At 43.5% G+C, this 24118-nt stretch overlaps 1 protein-coding gene across 2 annotated transcripts in view; it reads right to left on the reverse strand.

Moving 5' to 3' along the window:
- The window catches only part of KCNIP4 (potassium voltage-gated channel interacting protein 4), a 1130783-nt gene that overhangs the window by 3953 nt on the left and 1102712 nt on the right, over positions 1-24118 (reverse strand). For both annotated transcript variants that reach the window (XM_063921664.1, XM_063921654.1), the window contains exon 7: positions 7986-8048. In XM_063921664.1, the coding sequence (XP_063777734.1) occupies positions 7986-8048 (63 nt within the window). The remainder of the gene's footprint in view (positions 1-7985; positions 8049-24118) is intronic.

A 24118-nucleotide genomic window follows, 5' to 3' on the forward strand; every position in this document is an offset into this window, starting at 1 on the left:
TCTGAGACTGCATTAAGGTTGGTAGTATAGGCTGGAGTAGGGTAAGTGTGAGGGTGCATTAGTGTGGGTAGTATAGTTAAGAGTAGGGTAGGTGTGAGGATGCATTAGTGTGGGTAACGTGTGGGAGTAGGGTAGGTGTGAGGGTGCATTAGTGTGGGAGTAAGGTAGGTGTGAGGATGTATCAGTGTATGTAGTATAGGTAAGAGTAGGGTAGGTGGAAAGGTGCATTAGTGTGGGTAATAAGTGTGGGAGTAGTGTAGGTGGGAAGATGCATCAGTGTATGTAGTAAAGGTAGGGGTAGGGTAGGTGTGAGGATGCACCAGTGTATGTAGTATAGGTAATAGTAGGGTAGGTGTGAGGGTGCATTAGTGTGGGTAATATGTGTGGGAGTAGGGTAGGTGTGAGGATGCATTAGTGTGGGTAGTATAGGTAAGAGTAGGATAGCTGTGAGGGTGCATTAGTGTGGGTAGCATAGGTTGGAGTAGTGTAGGTGTAAGGGTGCATTAGTGTGGGAGTATAGGTTGGAGTAGGGTAGTTGTGAGGGTGCATTAGTGTGGGTAGTATAGGTAAGAGTAGGGTAGGTGTGAGGGTGCATTAGTATGGGTAATATGTGTGGGAGTAGGGTAGGTGTGAGGGTGCATTAGTGTGGGTAATAAGTGTGGGAGTAGGGTAGGTATGAGGATGCATCAGTGTATCTAGTAAAGGTAGGGGTAGGGTAGGTGTGAGGATGCATTAGTGTGGGAGTATAGGTTGGAGTAGTGTAGGTGTGAGGGTGCATTAGTGTGGGTAGTATAGGTAATAGTAGGGTAGGTGTGAGGGTGCATTAGTGTGGGTAATATGTGTGGGAGTAGGGTAGGTGTGAGGATGCATTAGTGTGGGTAGTATAGGTAAGAGTAGGATAGCTGTGAGGGTGCATTAGTGTGGGTAGCATAGGTTGGAGTAGTGTAGGTGTAAGGGTGCATTAGTGTGGTAGTATAGGTTGGAGTAGTGTAGGTGTGAGGGTGCATTAGTGTGGGTAGTATAGGTAAGAGTAGGGTAGCTGTGAGGGTGCATTAGTGTGGGTAATATGTGTGGGAGTAGGGTAGGTGTGATGGTGCATTAGTGTGGGTAGTATAGGTAAGAGTAGGATAGCTGTGAGAGTGCATTAGTGTGGGTATAGGGTAGGTGTGAGGATGCATGAGTTTATGTAGTACAGGTAAGAGTAGGGTAGCTGTGAGGGTGCACTAGTGTGGGTAATATGTGTGGATAAGGGTAGGCGTGAGGACTCATCAGTGTATGTAGAGTAGTAAAGGTAGGGGTAGGGTAGTTGTGAAGATGAATTAGTGCGGATAGTATAGGTGTGAATAGGGTAGGTGTGAGGATATATTAGTGTGGGTAATATAAGTGGGAGTAGGGTAGGTAAGGGTGCCTTAGTACGGGTAATACAGGTGGGAGTAGGGCAGGCGTATTATTGTGGGTAGTATAGGTTATGTAAGTTATATAAGTGTACAGTAGTGTGAGTAGTGTAGGTGAGAGTAAGGTAGGGGTGAGGGTGTGAGTAGTATAGGTGGGTGTAATAGTGTAGTATAGAATAGCTGTGAGTGTGCATTGAGAGTAGCTTAAGTGTGAGATTTTAAGTATGTTAGAAAGTCTGATCTGGGAATTGCAGGGTAGCGGCACAGGAGACATTCCGTAGGACAGGCATTCCCAACCACGGTCCTCGAGGCACACTAACAGTGCATGTTTTAGTGATATCCAGCCTTCAGCACAGGTGACTTAATTAGTAGCTCAGTTATTTTGATTTAACCATCTGTGCTGCAGCCTGGATATCACTAATACCTGCACTGTTGGTGTGCCTTGAGGACCGTGGTTGGGAATGCCTGCTGTAGGAGGAAGGGAGAGGTGCAGGTCAGAGGCAGATTTAAACATGTGAGAGGCAGAGTATATTGAGGTGAGATTTCAAATGTAACAAGTGGTGATGATGTGGGTTTTGTAGATGAATCTCACTGAAAGCTATATGTAACATGGAAACGTTAGTACAGTAGAGTATTTGTAAGCGGAATGTATCAGATGCCTATGTAAATTGTGTAGAAAAAGAATAAAGTTTACAAAAGAAAATCTAAAAATTGCTATTATAGGCCATTGCCTATATTACTGAAACCGTAATTATTACTAGTGACTATATACAACAGTGGTTCCCAAACTCGCTCCTCAGGATCCTACACAGCTCACATTTTCCAGGTAACCCAGCAGGTGCACAGGTGTAGTCATTACTCACTGACACATTTTAAAAGATACACAGGTGGAGCTAATTACATGCACTGTTTGGGGTCCTGAGGACCGAGATTGAGAACCTGTGCTCTAGATCTAGAAGAAGAGCGTGCCCACGATTCTAGGAATTTTAGTCTTATTCATTGAAAGTTATATTCTGCTTTATCAGAGTGGCAAATAAACAAGAAGCAAAAGGAAACATTTTCCAAACTCCTTAAAGCAGGAAAAACCATAGACATTATCAGTAATATACAGTATATTGTAATGTTATCCCTTAGTATATTTATTTTTATTTTTTTTGCATTGTATATTTTAATGCAAAGTGTTAATTTGCCAAAAATTCACTTAACAAATCCGGAGTAATGTTATCTCAACATTTGCACACAGTGGCAGAGCAGGGCTCCGTACTGCCCTGTTCCAGGCCTTCCCCTTAATACGTGATGTTGTGACATGACACTGAGGGGGTGAGGCCACTGACACTAGGAAGTAGTGCACTGCCCAAAGCGTCCTTAGGATGGCTCTGCTTGGTGTGTTCCCGGAAGCGGTACTGCAGCAATGCTACTGACTATAGGCACACTGCAAGCTAAATGCAGGTCTCCAGAGTAGCACTTCACAGAATTTATTATAGTCAGGGGCGTAGCCAGAACTTTGTGGGCACCATAGCAACATTTTGAAGGGTTCCCTGTCCAAATGCTTCTAGAGAGACACCTCCCCAAAGCAGTTGGTAAATTTATGCCACATAGTAGTGCCCAAGGTAATTTTATGAACCCCAGTAGTCATACCTCCCAACTTCTGGGAGAGTAAAAGAGGGACATTAACGTGCGTCCCGTTTTTGTCACTATGGGGGCATGGACAGCGCTCAGTGAGCTGCAGGCCATGCCCCCTGTCCCTCTTTGTTGGGGAATAGACGCTATGCGCACAGCATCTATTCACCGCTGCTCTACTCTGAGCAGCGAGCGACAGGGGGATCTCCCAACTGCCCCCCCCCCCCCCCTACCCCCACCGTAGGACACTGCGACTCCCTGGTGGGACAGCCAAACAGACTGTGAAAAACAGGACTGTCCCGCCAAAATCGGGAGAGTTGGGAGCTAGTAGTGCCCTAGTTCACATTATGTCACCTTGTGGGGCTGACAGGACACATTACGCAGTATCCCTAATTCACACTATGACATACTGTACAGTGCCTACACTTTATATTGTGCCACATTACAGTGCCCCAGTTCATATTACAGTATGTAACATTATAATGCCCTCCAGTTCATTATATACCACATTACAATAAGCAGGCCCAAGGGCATACCTAGATATAGTGTAGGCCCCAAAGCAAAAGTGGGCTCATTTGTATCTACCAATGGTGAAAAATGTATAAAACACATGTAACTATGACAGGAAAGGTGGGCCCCTCGCAGCTCTGGACCCCATAGCAGATGCACTCCCTGCACCAATGGTAGCTACGTCCTTGATTGTAGTATATGAATAGACCTAGAATGAACATGGGAGGTCATTCAGACCTGATCGCTCGCTAGCAGTTTTTTGCAGTCCAGCGATCAGATAATCGCCACCTACAGGGGAGTGTATTTTAGCTGTGCAAGTGTGTGATCGCATGTGCAGCCGAGCGGTACAAAAAAACGTTCGGGGACATACAGACCTGATCGCTCGCCAGTGTTTTTTGCAGCGCTGCGATCAGGTCAGAACTGCGCATGCATATGCACCACAATGCACAGGCTTGTTGCACGGGTACAAAGCGGATCGATGGGTTTTATGAAGAATCCATTCGCACAGCCAGTCGCAAGGAGATTGACAGGAAGAAGGCGTTTGTGGGTGTCAACTGTCCATTTTCAGGGAGTGTTTGGAATAACGCAGGCGTGTCCAAGCATTTGCAGGGCGGGTGTCTGACGTCAATTCCGGCCCCGGACAGGCTGAAGTGATCGCAGCGGCTGAGTAAAGTTCTGGGCAACTCAGAAACTGTACAAAGTTTTTTTTTGTACCGCACGGCTGCACATGCGATCGCACACTTGTACACCTAAAATACACTCCCCTGTAGGCTGCGACTATATGATCGCAGGACTGCAAAAAACTGCTAGCTAGCGATCAGGTCTGAATGACCCCCTCAATCAATTAATTCTGCTGTGTGCTGTGGTTGGTGTAGAAATGGGAACTGGGATATTGGCGCTCATTCCGAGTTGATCGCTGGCTGCTTTTGGTCGCAGCGCGGCGATTAGTTGAAAAAGCGGCATTTCTGCGCATGCGTACGGGCCGCAGTACGTACGCGCGAAGTACTTTCACACAAAACTATGTCGTTTTACACAAGGTCGAGCGACGCTTTTCTGTTGCTCTGTTGATCAGTGAGTGATTGACAGGAAGTGGGTGTTTCTGGGTGGTAACTGACCGTTTTTCGGGAGTGTGCTAAAAAACGCAGGCGTGTCAGGTAAAAACGCAGGCGTGCCTGGGGAAACGGGGGAGTGGCTGTCCGAACGCAGGGCGTGTTTGTGACGTCAAAGCAGGAACTAAACTGACTGCAGTGATCGCAAGGTAGGAGTAGGTCTGGAGCTGCTCAGAAACTGCATGAAAATTTTTACGCACAGTTCTGCTAACCTTTCGTTCACACTTCTGCTAAGCTAAGATACACTCCCAGAGGGCGGCGGCCTAGCGTGTGCACTGCTGCTAAAAGCAGCTAGCGAGCGAACAACTCGGAATGAGGGCCATTGTGTGGGACAGTTTGGAAACTTCTGCTCATCTCTAGATGGGTAAAGATAGTGTGCACTGGTGGTGTTTATAGACTGAGCTAAGTTAATGTCAAAGGAGGTTGAGTGACCTCTGTTATCTTGAAATCGGATTCATACAGTGTCTTTAAAGAGACTAATTTTCAGCCTGGTTTAGTTATAACAAGGATGGGTGCCTGCAGCCGGTAAATGAAATGTCTTTTTCCTCTATATTTACTACAGTTACAATATGCTGTGCTGAAGATTAATGTAATGTAATCAATGTAATGTATTTGGTAATAGAATATTCCTACAGTGATGTAAGCACGTTGCTTCTTTAGTGAGTTCTGCAGCACATTACATTGCAGTGAAGTGTGAATAAAAACCTTTCCAGACATTCCTATTGTGTTTTCGAAGTTCTTTGACGATTTATTCTCAAAAAAGAAAAATGAGCTTGATCTAATTATTTTTTCCCTGTGAATAGGTTTCTAGTTTATTTCTCAGGAGTGTGGTCACTTTGGTAACAGAAAAATGAGCTAAAAATGCATACATTAGATGTGTGAAGTTGCCTGTGCTGTGAAGCCATCCAAGCTGGGGTGAGTCTGTACTTTACATTAGAAAATAAGATTGTGCGTAATGTTTTATAAGCCCCCCAGACTGATGTATGTTTTGTTTAAAGTTTATATATCAACAGTTATTTATATAGTGCACCCGTTTTGTACAGCACTCTACAGAGAATATTTCAGTCATTTACATCAGTCCCTGCTCCTTCGGAGCTTGCAACTATATTCCCTATCACATATACACACTAGGCCATTTAACTTACAACTATCAGCCTAATTCACACCTGATCGCAGCAGAAAATTTGTTCTCTAATGGGCAAAACCATGTGCCCTGCAGGTGCAACTCTCTCTGCACGTTATATCTACCCCCCCCCCCCCCTGCAGTGCACATGGTTTTGCCCATTAAAGAACAAATTTGCTGCTGTGATGAGGTCTGAATTAGGCCCAATATTTATGGACTGTGGGAGGAAAGCACGAGGAGAACCATACAACTCCACACAGTAAGTGCCTTGGTCAGGAATTGTTCTCATGTCATTGGTCCTTGGAGGCAGTAATGCCTAGAGTTAAGGTCATCCTGTATCGCATTCAAAACAAAATGTTACTGGTATTTTGAAATGTAATGGAAATAATAAAGTTTCCAATGGTTTATTGAAAACAACTTTTGTTCAGCATCAGAACCAATTGGCTATGACCCTAGATAATAAGAAGTGGAGCAGAATGGAGGATTTGCTTCCTTGAAAAAGTCTCTATGAGATGAAACGCGTTGGAGCCACATTACGACCACTGGCAGCACTGGACAATTACTGTGCTTAGTAACACCAGAAAGCCGGAGCCATGTGTACTACACCCGCTGCCGCATCAGCTCTGCGTACCCGCATTGAAGTCTGCACGGACTCGAGTTGCAGCATCGCACACAATAGCAGGCAGTAAGCGGAGGAGAACGGGAGACAAGATGGGAGCAGCTACTGTAGGGTGAGATTAGGGATAATGTTCTACTACCCTGCACCGTTCAGGCAGGTACCTTTTGACCAAAAAGGCCTATAACCATCTATAGCATTTTCAAGGTGTATTATCAATAATTTTTTATTATTTATATTTACTATTATTACTTTTTATTGTTTATTTCCTATTGTTTATTTTTCATTTTACATTTTCGTATTGCTGCCATCGTCATTATCACTGATCCATCTACATAATTTTATGATAGCGCTTTCTCATTGCTTCATTATGGTATACTGAAATGCCCTGACCTAGATTTTAGGAACATTTTTTTTAACTCTTTAGTTAATTGAAATGAGCACATTTCTATTATTGATATTAAATAATCACTAGGGTGTAACTAAACACATGAGTATCCAGTGTGTATGGTGGTAAAACCACAGAACACCGAGGGAAAGAAAATTCCTTGTGTGGAGGACTCTTTTTTGACTAATCAGACAAATTATGCGTGTTCTTCAAAGCCCAAAGGACAAGCATAATCTGGCTGATTCGTCCAGTCACGACCCAAAAAGATACCGTTATGAATGTCTACACACCTGTGTTTGTGTACGTTAGGTGTGTTTATAAAAAGCTCTTTGATACGAAGACTAAAGATACCTTTATACGCTTAAGCTGACAACTCACTATGTAAGTGAGGTATGCCAGCTGACTCATATAATCGGTGGAGACATTTACATTGAATCAATTTCTGATGTTATAAACAATACTAAACATAGTGTATTTTTTTATTCTTTTACATATACTCGAGTGTCCAATCAAACATCTGGAATAGAATGCTTCTGGACATCCATTTGGACATATTCATTTAAGCTAAGTATACTAGCCCTTACTCTACTTTCACCCTCACTGCTTAACGGTAGCGCTATATAGTCCACACAACCACATTTTCTTCTCATGAATCCTGGGATCATTTTGGGATAGGTCCCACAGTGGATAGAGAAAGCAGCAACCGCCACACAGGAAGCGCCACAAAGGACTTCATCACAACCTTTCTAGTGCAGCTGGTGCACTGAGCTTAAGTAACCGGTGCACTGAGTGTAGGTATCCGGTACACTGACAGTAGGAAACAGATACACTGAGCGTAGATAACAGGTGCACTGAGTGTATGTATCCGGTGCACTGACAGTAGGAAACAGATACACTGGGCGATGATAACAGATGCACTGAGTGTATGCATCCAGTGTACTTAGTGCATTGAGTGTAGATAACAGGTGCACTGAGTGTAGGTAACAGATGCACTGAGTGTATGTATCCAGTGCACTTAGTACATTGAGTGTAGATAACTGGTGCACTGAGTGTAGGTATCGGTGCACTGAGTGTAGGTAATAGGTGCACTAAGTGTAGGTAATAGGTGCACTAAGTGTAGGTAATAGGTGCACTGAGTGTAGGTATCGGTGCACTGAGTGTAGGTAACAGGTACACAGAGTGTACTGGAAAACCATGCTCTCTAACACAATCATATAATACTCACTTTTTGGCAGCTTTCTATGAATTCCTCTATAGTCACCACTCCATCCTTATTTATATCCATTTTCTGCAAAAGAAACACACACTATGATGGTGTATTGTGAATAAGATAATGCTCTAAATATAAAATGCTATGTCCTCTGCTAAGTACATATATACATTTTCCTTAAAAGCAAAGTAAAAGAAATTGGTAGCCTATTGTTTTATTTTAAGTTCACAGATCTTTTATTATTTGCTTATTGTAATTAATAAGACAATGAGTCACCATTGGGTGACCAGCCTTATACTATTTTCCTATCACCAGTGGATGACCAGCCTGATACTATTATCCTAACAGCAGTGGGTGACCAGCCTTATACTATTTTCCTATCACCAGTGGATGACCAGCCTGATACTATTATCCTAGCAGCAGTGGGTGACCAGCCTTATACTATTTTCCTATCACCAGTGGATGACCAGCCTGATACTATTATCCTAGCAGCAGTGGGTGATTAGCCTTATACTATTTTCATAACACCAGTGGATAACCAGCATTATAATATTTTAAGATTGGTTGGTGACCAGCCTTATGCTATTTTCCTAAAGAATGACCAACCTTACTTCATTTTCCTACTGGCATATGACAGTGAGTGACCAGCCTTACATGACTGCAAGTTATAACTTGTAGTTCTTTAGTACTGATACATCAGTGGGTATCCAGATTTACACTACAGATCTTACAAGAATCCTCTGGCAAATGTGTATCAGAAATCTAAAATATATGTAGGCTACTTAATAACTGAAAATGTTGTCATTATCTTTAAGGCTAAATTACTGTATACTTTCTAAAAAGGTGTTTAAAAAAGAGATTTTCTTTCAAATCCGGCACTTTGTTAGCTCATCTCTTCTTGATACCACTCCTTGTGAAACCCCACACCATTGGAACCTATACCAGTCCTATTCTGAACTTCCCATCCTAAGTCATCCATGAACTAGCGTGAGAATTAAACCTAGGTTCTCCTCTAGGGGAGAAAACCTGGCACGAGATCAGGTCTGTGGTATTGAAATGCTGCATCAGTGTGTCTGTTAAAGAGAACGCCTTCAAGGTGTATACCTGGTAGTACCTTGTTCCGGAGCACCAATATCGGATCTACCCCAATGTGTCTGACCAGTGCTGGAAAGAGTGCGGAAACACTGGTATTTTCTACAACATTTGGTGAACATGTCCATGCATTGCTTCATTTTGGGCGATGGTTCAGTCGCTCATCATCTCAGTAACAACCCTCAGTCTTCCCCTCATCCCAGTCAACCTGCTCTTGTGTGCCCCAGTCTGCAAGACTTCTAAACCTGTTAATAAAATGATCCTACATATTACTCGTGTAGCTAGATGTCAAATAGCCGAAGCTTGGAAACAGCCTGACCCTCCAACTGATCAGTTAGTAAATAAGATCTGGTTTGTATCTAAAATGGATTAAATCACCATTCTCCAGAACACAGTGGTCAAATTTCATGCAGTTTGGTCCTCATGGTATTCGTTCCATAATGCAACCCTTCCTGTACTTATCTGATAGTGAGCACCTCTCTTTATCCTTGTACGCTCATCTCCCTCTCTCTTACTTGATCCTTACTTACTGTTCTTTCCCAGCCTTGGCTGATTCACCTTACCCCTATGACCTCTTTGTTTCTTCCATTACCCTTCCTAATACACTTCACTGAGCCTTATTTTTTTTCCGTCCAATTTTACTCATTACCACTCTATATTGGTTACATTAATTGACCATTAATTCTTTCAGTCCTAGGCTCCATTCTTATTTGTTACCTTTCCAACATTGTCTTGTGACAAGGGTCCACCCAGCAAGTTACCAGGCCCCCCATCTTTTTCTTTATCTAAAACTTTCCTTCAGTTGTTTCTACATATGTAGCCACCTTTATCTTGAGTGGCTGAGGCGTTTGTCCCGATCGAGCATATGCAGCGTAGGGAGGCGCGCCTAGTCACAGAGAGGCGTACCTAATCGCACGGAGGCAGACATGGCGTTTGGCGTTACCTTTACGTGTAATACCTGCGATCAGCCACCTGATGTCGCTTTTTACAATCACCACTGCGCATGCGTGTGGTCTCCCGTAAAATACAGGTTGAGTATCCCTTATCCAAAATGCTTGGGACCAGAGGTATTTTGGATATTGGATTTTTCCGTACTTTGGAATAAATGCATACCATAATGAGATATCATGGTGATGTTACCTAAATCTAAGCACAGAATGCATTTATGTTACATATACACCTTATACACACAGCCTGAAGGTAGTTTTAGCCAATATTTTTTTATAACTTTGTGCATTAAACAAAGTGTGTGTACATTCACACAATTCATTTATGTTTCACATACACCTTATACACACAGCCTGAAGGTCATTTAATACAATATTTTTAATAACTTTGTGTATTAAACAAAGTTTGTGTACATTGAGCCATCAAAAAACAAAGGTTTCACTATCTCACTCTCACTCAAAAAAGTCCGTATTTCGGAATATTCCGTATTTCGGAATATTTGGATATGGGATACTCAACCTGTACAATACTGAAATACTTAATAAGGACTACTTTACTAAGGCATCTCATTACGCTGCATACAGTAAATACTCATTACGCTGCATTATTTAATACAGTACTGTATATACGACACCGACGCAAATAGTACAGCATACAGTATATGATCCATCTACAATACTTTATGAATACTGTATGTGAGCGTCCAAGTCCCGCAGACAAAACATACTGTAAAACCAGTAGTGTACACTGTCGCAAATGGATGTGTGTTACAAGTTCACTATTGCCTCTCAAGATTAGGAATTTTGTACAGTATGTTATCGTCCTAATCCCGTAGCCATTACAGCATAATCAAAACCAATGGATTTATACATTTGTCTGCGGCGAAGTGGTGAAGTGTTTCGCTTCCTATACTCAGAGTCCCGGGTTCGATTCCTTAAGTACGAATGCATGTTAGTTTTTTTCAGACACTTTATTATTATTTTTATTCACATAAACCAGGGCAAAGCTGCATGAGCGGTTCTATGCGATCGAGTCCGGTGTACCATAATGTGCAGGTTCTATGCAGGTTAAGGTTCTATGCTCCGTACAGTACACATACAATTCTGTAGCTGGGCAGACTGAATAGAAATGGCTACCACCTATGACTTCTTGCCCCACAGAGGCCCTAGGCTACGGAGCAAGTAATAGTCCAGATTGTACAGACTATGGGGCAATGCTGAAGGAGCGTCACAATCCCCTAGCTAAAATACACAGTATGCACATTATGGTACACCGGACTCGATCACATAGCACACTGGCAAAATGGCCGCCGCCCCCGAACCCTTGTGCAGGTTATGGGGCAATGCTGAAGGAGCGTCACAATCCCCTAGCCAAAATACACAGGAGCGATGGGGATAAGCTACTGTAGGATTGCATACAGTATTACGGTACACCGGACTCAATCGCATAGCACACTGTCAAAATGACCACTACCCCTGAACCCCCACCTCCTGAACCCCCACCTCGTGGCAGGCAGCAGTCGGGTATGGAATGAGAAATGGCATAAGCTGTGCAGGCTACGGGGCGATGCTGAAGGAGCGTCACAATCCCCTAGCCAAAATACACAGAGATAAGCGAGGTCTATGCACATTACAGTACGTTACACCGGGCTCGATCGCATAGCAAACTGACAAAACACAAGTTTTACATAAAGCAGGCCAAAGCTGCAGGAGAGTTTCTACTGTAAAGGTTCTATGCACCGTACGGTACTGTACACATACAATTCTATAGCAGGGCAGACTCAATTGAAATGGCTACCGCCTGTGACTCCTAGCTCCTAGGAGGCACTCAGCTATGGAGCAAATAACAGCACAGATTTTGCAGGCTACAGGGCAATGCTGAAGGAGCGTCACAATCCCCTAGCTACAATACACAGGGGCGATAGAGATAATCGAGTGACTGGAGGGGGGGTCCCCTTGATTTAAGGGGCCCCCACTCCTCCAGGGTACCCCGGCCAGGTGTGACTAGTTGGGTATTTAATTCCATGGCCGCAGGGACCGGTATAAAAGTGTCCCCCGGCTGTGCATTATCTGTCCAGCTAGTGGAGCCCAGTGCTGGTTCAAAAAATATGGGGAACCCCTACGCTTTTTTGTCCCCCTTATTTTTTGCACCAGGACCAGGCGCAGAGCCCGGTGCTGGTTCTAAAAAGATGGGGGATCCCGTGTCCATTTTTTCCGTATTCCTGCCGGAATTCGACCGCAATTGCATATACTGTACCCCTTAATGTCACTGCTTACAGTATACAGTATTTAGATATGAGCTTGTGTACAGTATCTGTCATGAGGTGCTTTTTCCCCTGACACTATAATTTTTTTCTATTGTAATATACTGTACAGAGGCGGCAAACTAGCCAAACGGGAATAATCAGCTTCTGCTGAATAAAATGAGATGCTACAGTACATGCCTATATTCTGTGAGTGACTGCGGCTCTATGAAATTAAATCAGAAAATGTAAATATGAAATGCATTACTAATGTGTGGCATTACTGTACTGTATGTGTATAAGGTGTACTACAATATTTTCTGGTGTAACATAAGGAAAGGGCACTACTGCATGGTCTAATGCAGTGGTTCTCAAACTTGGTCCTCAGGACCCCACACAGTGCATGTTTTGCAGGTAAACCAGCAAGTGCACAGGTGTATTAATTTCTAACTGACACATTTTAGAAGGTCCATACAGTAGGTGGAGCCAATTTTTTCCACTTGTGATTCTGTGAGACCTGCAAAACCTGCACTGTGTGGGGTCCTGAGGACTGAGTTTGAGAACCTATGGTCTAATGTAAATAAAGATGAATGTGGTGGGGTGTAATGTGAATAAGGGGCATTACTGTTAGGAGTAATGTGGTACTATGATATGATGTAATGAGAATAAGAGACACCACTGCATGATATAATGTGAATAAAGTTGCAGTACTGTGTTGTGTCATTTCATCTTCGGGTATTATTGTGTTACCATGCCCCTTCCCAGCAAGAACATACTGTACACTGTTTTGGGCTGGCACTAAATGTGCACATTGTTCTTATTTAGATTATAGGGGGTAGGAGCGCCAAAATGGGTGATGGTGCTGGGAAAGGGGTGCAGGGTTAGAGGCGGAACTACGTAGCATCTGTGCAAGAGGGCATCAGCCAAAATCTAGCCTAGGGCATCATGTTGGTCAGGTTTGGCTCTGATAATACTGTATACTGTACTCTTACTGTACTTTGCATTCAATACAGATACTGTTTGCACACAGGTTTTACATGAATCATTGGCAATGCTGCAGGAGTGTCTCATTAGGCAATCTAAAATATACCACGACTATGGGTGGGGATACAGTAGGGAAGTTCTGTCACCATAAGCTGTCTGCTGTGTATAGCATATTTCCATCTGAGATGCATTTGTGTGTTTGTAATAAGAAAAAAACATTTTACTGTACATTTAGTGGATACAGTATTTCTCCCCCATAATGACGTATCATACTGTACAGGTACCCTCATGTACTGTACCGTACCATACTGTAAAATTGAATATTTATTGGAAAAGCATCAATATTAATGTAAAAAAAAGTATTACAACATCCGATTCCATGTACTGCACTGATCAAAATGTACAGTACTCTTATTCAGGACTTATAAAACTGAAAATAACTGTTCATACACATCAATAACATTACTACTGTATAATATTCTACATTAGTTTATGCAATAATCAGACAAAGGCAATTTTATAATTTTTTTTAATAAAGCACCAATTTAAAATTTTAAACAAAAAATACAGTACAGAACTACATATTTGTGGCTTGACCATTTCTTTCGACTACAACAGGTAATACTTTATACAGGTGATTTATATAATTATTACAATGTTCAGGTGTGAGTACTTCTAGACAAAATTTCTTTATCCCATCCAACAGTTGCTGTTTTGTTGTTGGCTTTGCAACACTCCTAATGTACCTCTTCAATTGAGCCCACACTAATTCGATTGGGTTCATGTCTGGTGATCTATATAAAAATAAAAAAAAAGCGTATAGAAAAAATTAATGACATTACAGTAAATAGAGAAAATTAAACATACAATATTGTACTGTTTATTAAACAAAAAAATAAATTTACAGTACTAGAGTGCTATCTAAAATTTTACTTGTACACTGTTGAAAGAATACTCACTCTGGTGGTGTGCGTTCCCAATTCATACCTTTCTCTTCCATAAATTTGGCTGAGGCGGAGTGTTTAGGATCATTGTCTTGGAATATCCTATGGTGAGTTGGGTAATATTTATTCACAAATGGCACCATACATTCCTCTACTATTGTTTCTTGGAAAAATTTCTTATCCATGATCCCTACAGAAATCAAAAAATGTTGTTCATTAATAAGCAACTCCTTTTATTGTGCAGTTACATGTACTCTACAGTACAGCATGTATTTTTACAGAACACAGGCACAGAATAAAGTATAGTACTGTACCTTCGAAAAATAATAGGGGACCAGCTCCTAATCGTGATATGCCTCCCCATACATGGACTTTCAATGGATGCTTTGGGCGTGGTTTTAATGAGATATGGTTACGTTTCCTGAATGACATTCTGGAGAACCGCTCAAGGGCAACAGACGATTCATCTGTGAAAATGACATCATCAAATGTTTCACCACTCTCAATCCATCGCCGTGCCTGTTCCACTCTCTTTTCTTTATTCACATCTCTTATCATTGGAGATATCCTGTGAAGAGCCAAAAATAATGAAATCAGATACAGTTATGAAATTACAGATTTACAGATTACTTTATATACAGTAGACTGTATGTGCAGTATACTGTATTATATACCTACTGTATACATTAAACTGTACATACATTAAGGTACATACAGAGTAATATATATATACATACTGTACATACACACACACACACACACACACACACACACACACACACACACAGTATACAATCATCACAATAAGCCGGCAATGCTTCATTGCTGTCTCTGAGTGCCTATACAGTAGGTATCTCTTTTGGGATAGAATATATACAGTATATACACACACACATACTGTATATAGTATAAAGTACACACTCTGTATAATGATTTATGGCATTGTTATATCACGTATCAAGGGATTATTAACAGTGCATTTACTGTATGGTTTATACTGCTTTCAGTATTTTACCTTGTTGCGCCAAAGGTCCATCCCATTTTCCGTCGCATCCTTCTGATGCTGGTGGCCGATATGTCCAGGTCATACTTGGAATGGAGAATTCGTTTTATTTGCAAAGCAGTACGCTCATCATCCTCACGAGTTAGTTCCTCCACAATTTGTTGCACTCTCCTACAGTACAATACAGTATGAAAAATATGAATTCATGAACAGCACAATCACAGTTACAATAGATGAAGTTTTTATTTTATTTCCAAAAAATTGTCTATGGTATAAAGCAAGTCATTTAAACATTACAGTAGTGTACAGTACGTACCATGTGCATTTTGTAGGAAATACAAATCTGGGCGTTGTTCTCTCGAATGCATGATAGCGCACCGTTTCTAAAGTGACTATAATGCCACTTTCCTTGAGCCATGCATGGATCTCTTTGATGGTTTTATTTTCTTTTTTCATGTTGGCGATTATCTTGCTCATCGTTTTGTTGATAGTTACTGGCATGTTGTCCAACTATAATTCCTGTATGGAGAAAAAACATTTGTGAATACTGTAGTCTAAAATTTACACATCTGAAAATGCATAAGAGTTTTATGATAGAAGTTAATACTGTACATGTTTACTATCCAGTACCTGATGTTCAAATTTAAGTATTGTATACTGTACAGTACTGAAAATACCACTTCAGTGTTATGGACTGCAATTAGTTTCCTGTATGAAACAGATACAGTACAGTAAATAACCCTCCTTGGAAGTGCATGGGCCCTGTGAGACTTACAGTAGTGTACAGCATAAGGGTCGACTGACATGATGTACAAGCATTACATACAGTACATGTCAGTACTGTATGTAAATTCTTCAATTATTGCCTAACAACAATGCTGCTTACTGTATATTAAATACTGTAGGCCTAGAAATGTGCATCTCAATATAGTAGTTAAAAACACAGGGGCCTATGTGGATAAGCAAGTTCTATGCACACTAAAGATGGCCACCGACCGTGAACCCTCAGCACGTGGCAGCGCTCGGATATGGAGTGAGATACAGTATGGTATACATTTTACAGGCCAGGGGGCAATGCTGAAGGAGCGTCACAATCCCCTAGCTTAATTACACCGGGATAAGCGAGGTCTATGCACATTACGTTATACCGAGCTCGATCGCTGAGCAACCTGACAAAATGGCCACCGACCGTGAACCCCCAGCACGTGGCAGCGCTCGGATATGGAGTGAGATACAGTATGGTATACATTTTACAGGCCAGGGGGCAATGCTGAAGGAGCGTCACAATCCCCTAGCTTAATTACACCGGGATAAGCGAGGTCTATGCACATTACGTTATACCGAGCTCGATCGCTGAGCAACCTGACAAAATGGCCGCCGACCGTGAACCCCCAGCACGTGGCAGCGCTCGGATATGGAGTGAGATACAGTATGGTATACATTTTACAGGCCAGGGGGCAATGCTGAAGGAGCGTCACAATCCCCTAGCTTAATTACACCGGGATAAGCGAGGTCTATGCACATTACGGTATACCGAGCTGGATCGCTTAGCAACCTGACAAAATGGCCGCCGACCGTGAACCCCCAGCACGTGGCAGCGCTCGGATATGTAGTGAGATACAGTATGGCATACATTTTACAGTCCAGGGGGCAATGCTGAAGGAGCGTCACAATCCCCTAGCTCAATTACACCGGGATAAGCGAGGTCTATGCACATTACGGTATACCGAGCTGGATCGCTTAGCAACCTGACAAAATGGCCGCCGACCGTGAACTCCCAGCACGTGGCAGCGCTCGGATATGTAGTGAGATACAGTATGGCATACATTTTACAGTCCAGGGGGCACTGCTGAAGGAGCGTCACAATCCCCTAGCTCAATTACACCGGGATAAGCGAGGTCTATGCACATTACGGTATACCGAGCTGGATCGCTTAGCAACCTGACAAAATGGCCACCGACCGTGAACTCACAGCACGTGGCAGCGCTCGGATATGAGTGGAAAATAAAAAAAAGATTATAAACAAAATACAGTAGAGTACAGTTACTACAAAATTGCACAGTAGTCTACAGTAGTACAGTGCTACAGGAGGCAGAGAGATATTCATAATACAGTAGGAGCAGAATGATTATCCAGTGGTAGGGGACATACTGTACTGTACCTGTATTTAAAACACCTGCTGTCTGGATCCCGACATTCAGAATGCAGAGTCTGGATTCAGAGTATGATTGGAGGTTTAGGCTAGTGGAGGGTGGGTAGGATGCACAATTTTGGGCACCATACTACAAAATGGATATCGTGGAACTAGAAAAGGTATAGGAGGAGGGCGACCAAAGTGATCAAGTGGATTGAGAAGCTGGAATACGAGGAAAGGCTTGCTAGGCTAGGCATGTTTACATTGGAAAAGAGGAGATTAAGAGGGAACATGATTAACCTTTACAAATATATACAGTAAGGGGACAATACACAGGAACTGTTTTTGATAAGATCGACACAGAGGACACGTGCACAGTCACTCGTGTTGGAGGAGAGGAGATTTCGCATACAGAGGCGAAAAGGGGTCTTCACAGTGAGGGAAATACTGTACGTTTCGAATTCCCTGCCTGAAAAGTAATAAAAGTGGACTTGGTCAATACTTTTAAGAATGGGCTTGAGAAAATCCTACTGTACTTACTATACTGTGGCTCCTCCTCCGACTAAGAGTCCACGTAAGTGACATCTGTGTTGAATATAAAAAAAACAAAAAGAAAAGTGAATGGGATTTCTGCAATCAGGATACCGCTGTCGGTCACTTGACTGCTGGAATCCTGACCACTGGTCACGCAAACCCAAGCCATTGGTACTGTTAATAAATCAATAAATAATAAATGTACAATACAGTACAGTAGAGTACTGTACAGTAGATTACAATTCTTACCAGGCTGGCCTGAAGGCTCCCCCATTTCCTCCTCCTCCTCCTCCTCTGGCTCCGTATCAATAACGAGGCGGTCTGTGTGTACAAGATAACAAGTATTGTAAAATAAAAAAATTACAGTAATACTGTAGGAAACTAGTGTGTCTGTAACAAAAATAATGATTACCACTTCCGGAGCTCTGCTGGTCAGACGGTGGTGGTGGTGGTGGTGGTACTGTGAGAAAAAAAACAACAGTGCTGTAAGTGAAGCTGTCAATTTGTAACATGTACTATACAGTATCCAGGACACATGTACAGTAGTGTAACGATGACAGTCGCACCAGAATTCTCGTTACACAATACCTGGCAGCGCAGGTGGTGGTGGTGGTGGTGGTGGTGGTGGTACTGTGAGAAAAAAAACAACAGTGCTGTAAGTGAAGCTGTCAATTTGTAACATGTACTATACAGTATCCAGGACACATGTACAGTAGTGTAATGATGACAGTCGCACCAGAATTATCGTTACACAATACCTGGCAGCGCAGGTGGTGGTGGTGGTGGTGGTGGTAGTGGTACTGTGAGAAAAAAAACAACAGTGCTGTAAGTGAAGCTGTCAATTTGTAACATGTACTATACAGTATCCAGGACACATGTACAGTAGTGTAATGATGGCAGTCGCACCAGAATTCTCGTTACACAATACCTGGCAGTGCAGGTGGTGGTGGTGGTGGTGGTGGTACTGTGAGAAAAAAAACAACAGTGCTGTAAGTGAAGCTGTCAATTTGTAACATGTACTATACAGTATCCAGGACACATGTACAGTAGTGTAACGATGACAGTCGCACCAGAATTCTCGTTACACAATACCTGGCAGCGCAGGTGGTGGTGGTGGTGGTGGTGGTGGTACTGCGAGAAAAAAAATAACAACAGTGCTGTAAGTGAAGCTGCCAAACGTAAATTAACAAACAACTATCACTGTAATTTACCATCCTCATCCCGTAGCGCAGCACGGGTATTCAGCTATCTACAATGTTATTTATACTGTGTGTTTAATATTTACAGTTAGTTTTGTAAACAGACATTCTTAACATCACGGGCAACCAGATCTCACAGGAAGTGTCCCACCCTCTCTCCCATCCGGATTGCAGCGAGTTATCTGTGATGGTCAGGACAGGGGGGTGGGACTATAGAAATCACTATGTACTGTACACTACTGTATTTGACAATACTTACCAGCTTGGCGGCGCCTGTTCCGCCTCCTGTGCCGTCTTGCTACCAGCCCTGTAAAAATATATATACAGTATAATGGCAGCATACTGTACAGTCAATGAAATTCAACATTGACAGCATCTTTATGACATCACAATCAATGGAATTGTTCATTCTAGTACCCTGCACCTAATCACTCAGGAGGGCATAGTGTACTGTACTGTCTTCAAAACTTAAGGGGGACATTTCTAAATGTGACATACAGTACACTTACAGTATCGCTACAGTACAGTAGGTCCAGGGTATTAGACAGAACACTACCTTTATAGTCTGGTGCGACTGTTACACACATTAGCATTGCCCTTATAAACATTATGACACACATCAGCATGCAGCCCTCCCACCCTTAACCATCTCAGTACTGTTCATTACAGTATAAATTGATTCCATGACAGATGATGCAGCACTCACCTGAATTCATCTTATTCACGTCATGTCACAGTAGTGCAGTTTATTCACGTCACAGTACTGTCCTTGATTCACGTTGTGTCACACAGTAGAGCACCGTATTCACGTCACAGTACTGTCCTTGATTCACGTAGTGTCACACAGTAGAGCACCTTATTCACGTTACTGTACTGTACGTCACAGTAGTGCAGTAGTATATCCACATTACGTCACAAAGTAGAGATCTGCCACAGTCATGAACCTTATAACACATTATGCAAGAGTAATGCACGTCAGAACACATTAGGCCACTGTAACACCCCTTAGAATAATTTCTACCACAGTAACGTCCCTTAGAACACTGTACTATCTGAAACACAAATCTACTAAAAAAATAGTTACTGTACTTGAACTTTGGGTATAAAAATCGGTACTCTCAGCGTGGGAGGCAGGAGACTGCAATTACAGCTGCACGTTACACTGAATGATAATGTACGATACACTGCACAATACGCTGCAGGTACACTGCATGACACACTGCAATTAAACCACACAATGCACTGCACGACACTGCATACTGTATGCACTGCGTGATACGACAACATTTCCCTGCAAAATATGATACAATGTACACTGCACAAAAAACTGCAATTACAGTACCACATGTGTATACAGTACACTGCACGATGTGATTCACTATGCATTACACTCACTGCACAATACCATATACTGAATGTACACTGCATGACACGCTGCAATTACGCAGCACGATACACTGTGATACACTGCATATACTGTACACTGCATGATACTGTACACTGCACAATCGTAGACCACGTGGATTGTAAAGAACTACTGTATACTGTATATACAAGTTTAAAAAAGTAATAATTGTTTCTCTAACGTCCTAGTGGATGCTGGGGACTCCGAAAGGACCATGGGGAATAGCGGCTCCGCAGGAGACTGGGCACAAAAGTAAAAAGCTTTAGGACTACCTGGTGTGCACTGGCTCCTCCCCCTATGACCCTCCTCCAAGCCTCAGTTAAGATTTTGTGCCCGAACGAGAAGGGTGCAATCTAGGTGGCTCTCCTCAGCTGCTTAGAATAAAAACACCTTTTTTGGCAAAAAATACATCACATATAGCTCCTGGGCTATATGGATGTATTTAACCCCTGCCTATTTTTACATAAAAAAGCGGGAGAAAGGCCGCCGGAAAAGGGGCGGAGCCTATCTCCTCAGCACACTGGCGCCATTTTTTCCTCACAGCTCCGTTGGAGGAAGGCTCCCTGACTCTCCCCTGCAGTCCTGCACTACAGAAACAGGGTAAAACAAGAGAGGGGGGGCACTAAATTGGCATATAAATATATACAGCAGCTATATTAGGGAAAAACACTTATATAAGGTTATCCCTGTATATATATAGCGCTCTGGTGTGTGCTGGCAAACTCTCCCTCTGTCTCCCCAAAGGGCTAGTGGGGTCCTGTCCTCTATCAGAGCATTCCCTGTGTGTGTGCTGTGTGTCGGTACGTTGTGTCGACATGTATGAGGAGGAAAATGGTGTGGAGGCGGAGCAATTGCCTGTGTTAGTGATGTCACCCCCTAGGGAGTCGACACCTGACTGGATGGTCTTATGGAAAGAATTACGTGATAGTGTCAGCACTTTACAAAAGACTGTTGACGACATGAGACAGCCGGCAAATCAGTTAATACCTGTACAGGCGTCTCAAACACCGTCAGGGGCTCTAAAGCGCCCGTTACCTCAGGTCGATACAGACACAGACACGGACACTGACCCCAGTGTCAACGGTGAGGAAACTAACGTATTTTCCAGTAGGTCCACACGTTACATGATCACGGCAATGAAGGAGGTTTTGAACATTTCTGATACTACAAGTACCACAAAAAAGGGTATTATGTGGGGTGTGAAAAAACTACCCGTAGTTTTTCCCGAATCAGATGAATTAAATGAGGTGTGTGATGAAGCGTGGGTTTCCCCCGATAAAAAACTGCTAATTTCTAAAAAGTTATTGGCATTATACCCATTCCCGCCAGAGGTTAGGGCGCGTTGGGAAACACCCCCTAGCGTAGATAAGGCGCTCACACGCTTATCAAAACAAGTGGCGTTACGTCCCCTGATACGGCCGCCCTTAAGGAACCAGCTGATAGGAAGCTGGAAAATATCCTTAAAAGTATATACACACATACTGGTATTATACTGCGACCAGCAATCGCCTCAGCCTGGATGTGCAGTGCTGGGGTGGCTTGGTCGGATTCCCTGACTGAAAATATTGATACCCTGGACAGGGACAATATATTATTGACTATAGAGCATTTAAAGGATGCATTTCTATATATGCGAGATGCACAGAGGGATATTTGCACTCTGGCATCAAGAGTAAGTGCGATGTCCATTTCTGCCCGAAGAGGATTATGGACGCGACAGTGGTCAGGGGATGCGGATTCCAAACGGCATATGGAAGTATTGCCGTATAAAGGGGAGGAGTTATTTGGGGTCGGTCTATCGGACCTGGTGGCCACGGCAACGGCTGGAAAATCCACCTTTTTACCCCAAGTCACCTCGCAGCAGAAAAAGATACCGTCTTTTCAGGCTCAGTCCTTTCGTCCCCATAAGGGCAAGCGGGCAAAAGGCCACTCATATCTGCCCCGGGGCAGAGGAAGGGGAAAAAGACTGCAGCAGACAGCCTCTTCCCACAAACAGAAGCCCTCCCCCGCTTCTGCCAAGTCCTCAGCATGACGCTGGGGCCTTACAAGCGGACTCAGGCACGGTGGGGGCCCGTCTCAAGAATTTCAGCGCGCAGTGGGCTCACTCGCAAGTGGACCCCTGGATCCTGCAGGTAGTATCTCAGGGGTACAAATTGGAATTCGAGACGTCTCCCCCTCGCCGGTTCCTGAAGTCTGCTTTACCAACGTCTCCCCCCGACAGGGAGGCGGTATTGGAAGCCATTCACAAGCTGTATTCCCAGCAGGTGATAATCAAGGTACCCCTCCTACAACAGGGAAAGGGGTATTATTCCACGCTGTTTGTGGTACCGAAGCCGGACGGCTCGGTGAGACCCATTTTAAATCTGAAATCATTGAACACTTACATAAAAAGGTTCAAGTTCAAGATGGAGTCACTCAGAGCAGTGATAGCGAACCTGGAAGAAGGGGACTATATGGTGTCTCTGGACATCAAGGATACTTACCTCCATGTCCCAATTTGCCCTTCTCACCAAGGGTACCTCAGGTTTGTGGTACAGAACTGTCACTATCAGTTTCAGACGCTGCCGTTTGGATTGTCCACGGCACCCCGGGTCTTTACCAAGGTAATGGCCGAAATGATGATTCTTCTTCGAAGAAAAGGCGTCTTAATTATCCCTTACTTGGACGATCTCCTGATAAGGGCAAGGTCCAGAGAACAGTTAGAGGTCGGAGTAGCACTATCTCAAGTAGTACTACGACAGCACGGATGGATTCTAAATATTCCAAAATCGCAGCTGATTCCGACGACACGTCTGCTGTTCCTAGGGATGATTCTGGACACAGTACAGAAAAAGGTGTTTCTCCCGGAGGAGAAGGCCAAGGAGTTATCCGACCTAGTCAGGAACCTCCTAAGACCAGGCCAAGTGTCAGTACATCAATGCACAAGGGTCCTGGGAAAGATGGTGGCTTCTTACGAAGCGATTCCATTCGGCAGATTCCACGCAAGAACTTTTCAGTGGGATCTGCTGGACAAATGGTCCGGATCGCATCTTCAAATGCATCAGCGGATAATCCTGTCTCCAAGGACAAGGGTGTCTCTCCTGTGGTGGTTACAGAGTGCTCATCTCCTAGAGGGCCGCAGATTCGGCATTCAGGATTTGGTCCTGGTGACCACGGATGCCAGCCTGAGAGGCTGGGGAGTAGTCACACAGGGAAGAAATTTCCAGGGCTTGTGGTCAAGCATGGAAACGTCACTTCACATAAATATCCTGGAACTAAGGGCCATTTACAATGCCCTAAGTCAGGCAAGACCTCTGCTTCAGGGTCAGCCGGTGTTGATCCAGTCGGACAACATCACGGCAGTCGCCCACGTAAACAGACAGGGCGGCACAAGAAGCAGGAGGGCAATGATGGAAGTGGCAAGGATTCTTCGCTGGGCGGAGAATCATGTGATAGCACTGTCAGCAGTGTTCATTCCGGGAGTGGACAACTGGGAAGCAGACTTCCTCAGCAGACACGATCTTCACCCGGGGGAGTGGGGACTTCACCCAGAAGTCTTCCACATGATTGTGAACCGTTGGGAAAAACCAAAGGTGGACATGATGGCGTCCCGCCTCAACAAAAAACTGGACAGATATTGCGCCAGGTCAAGGGACCCTCAGGCAATAGCTGTGGACGCTCTGG

The sequence above is a fragment of the Pseudophryne corroboree genome, chromosome 1, assembly GCF_028390025.1.
Source record: "Pseudophryne corroboree isolate aPseCor3 chromosome 1, aPseCor3.hap2, whole genome shotgun sequence".
Lineage (NCBI taxonomy): Eukaryota > Metazoa > Chordata > Amphibia > Anura > Myobatrachidae > Pseudophryne > Pseudophryne corroboree.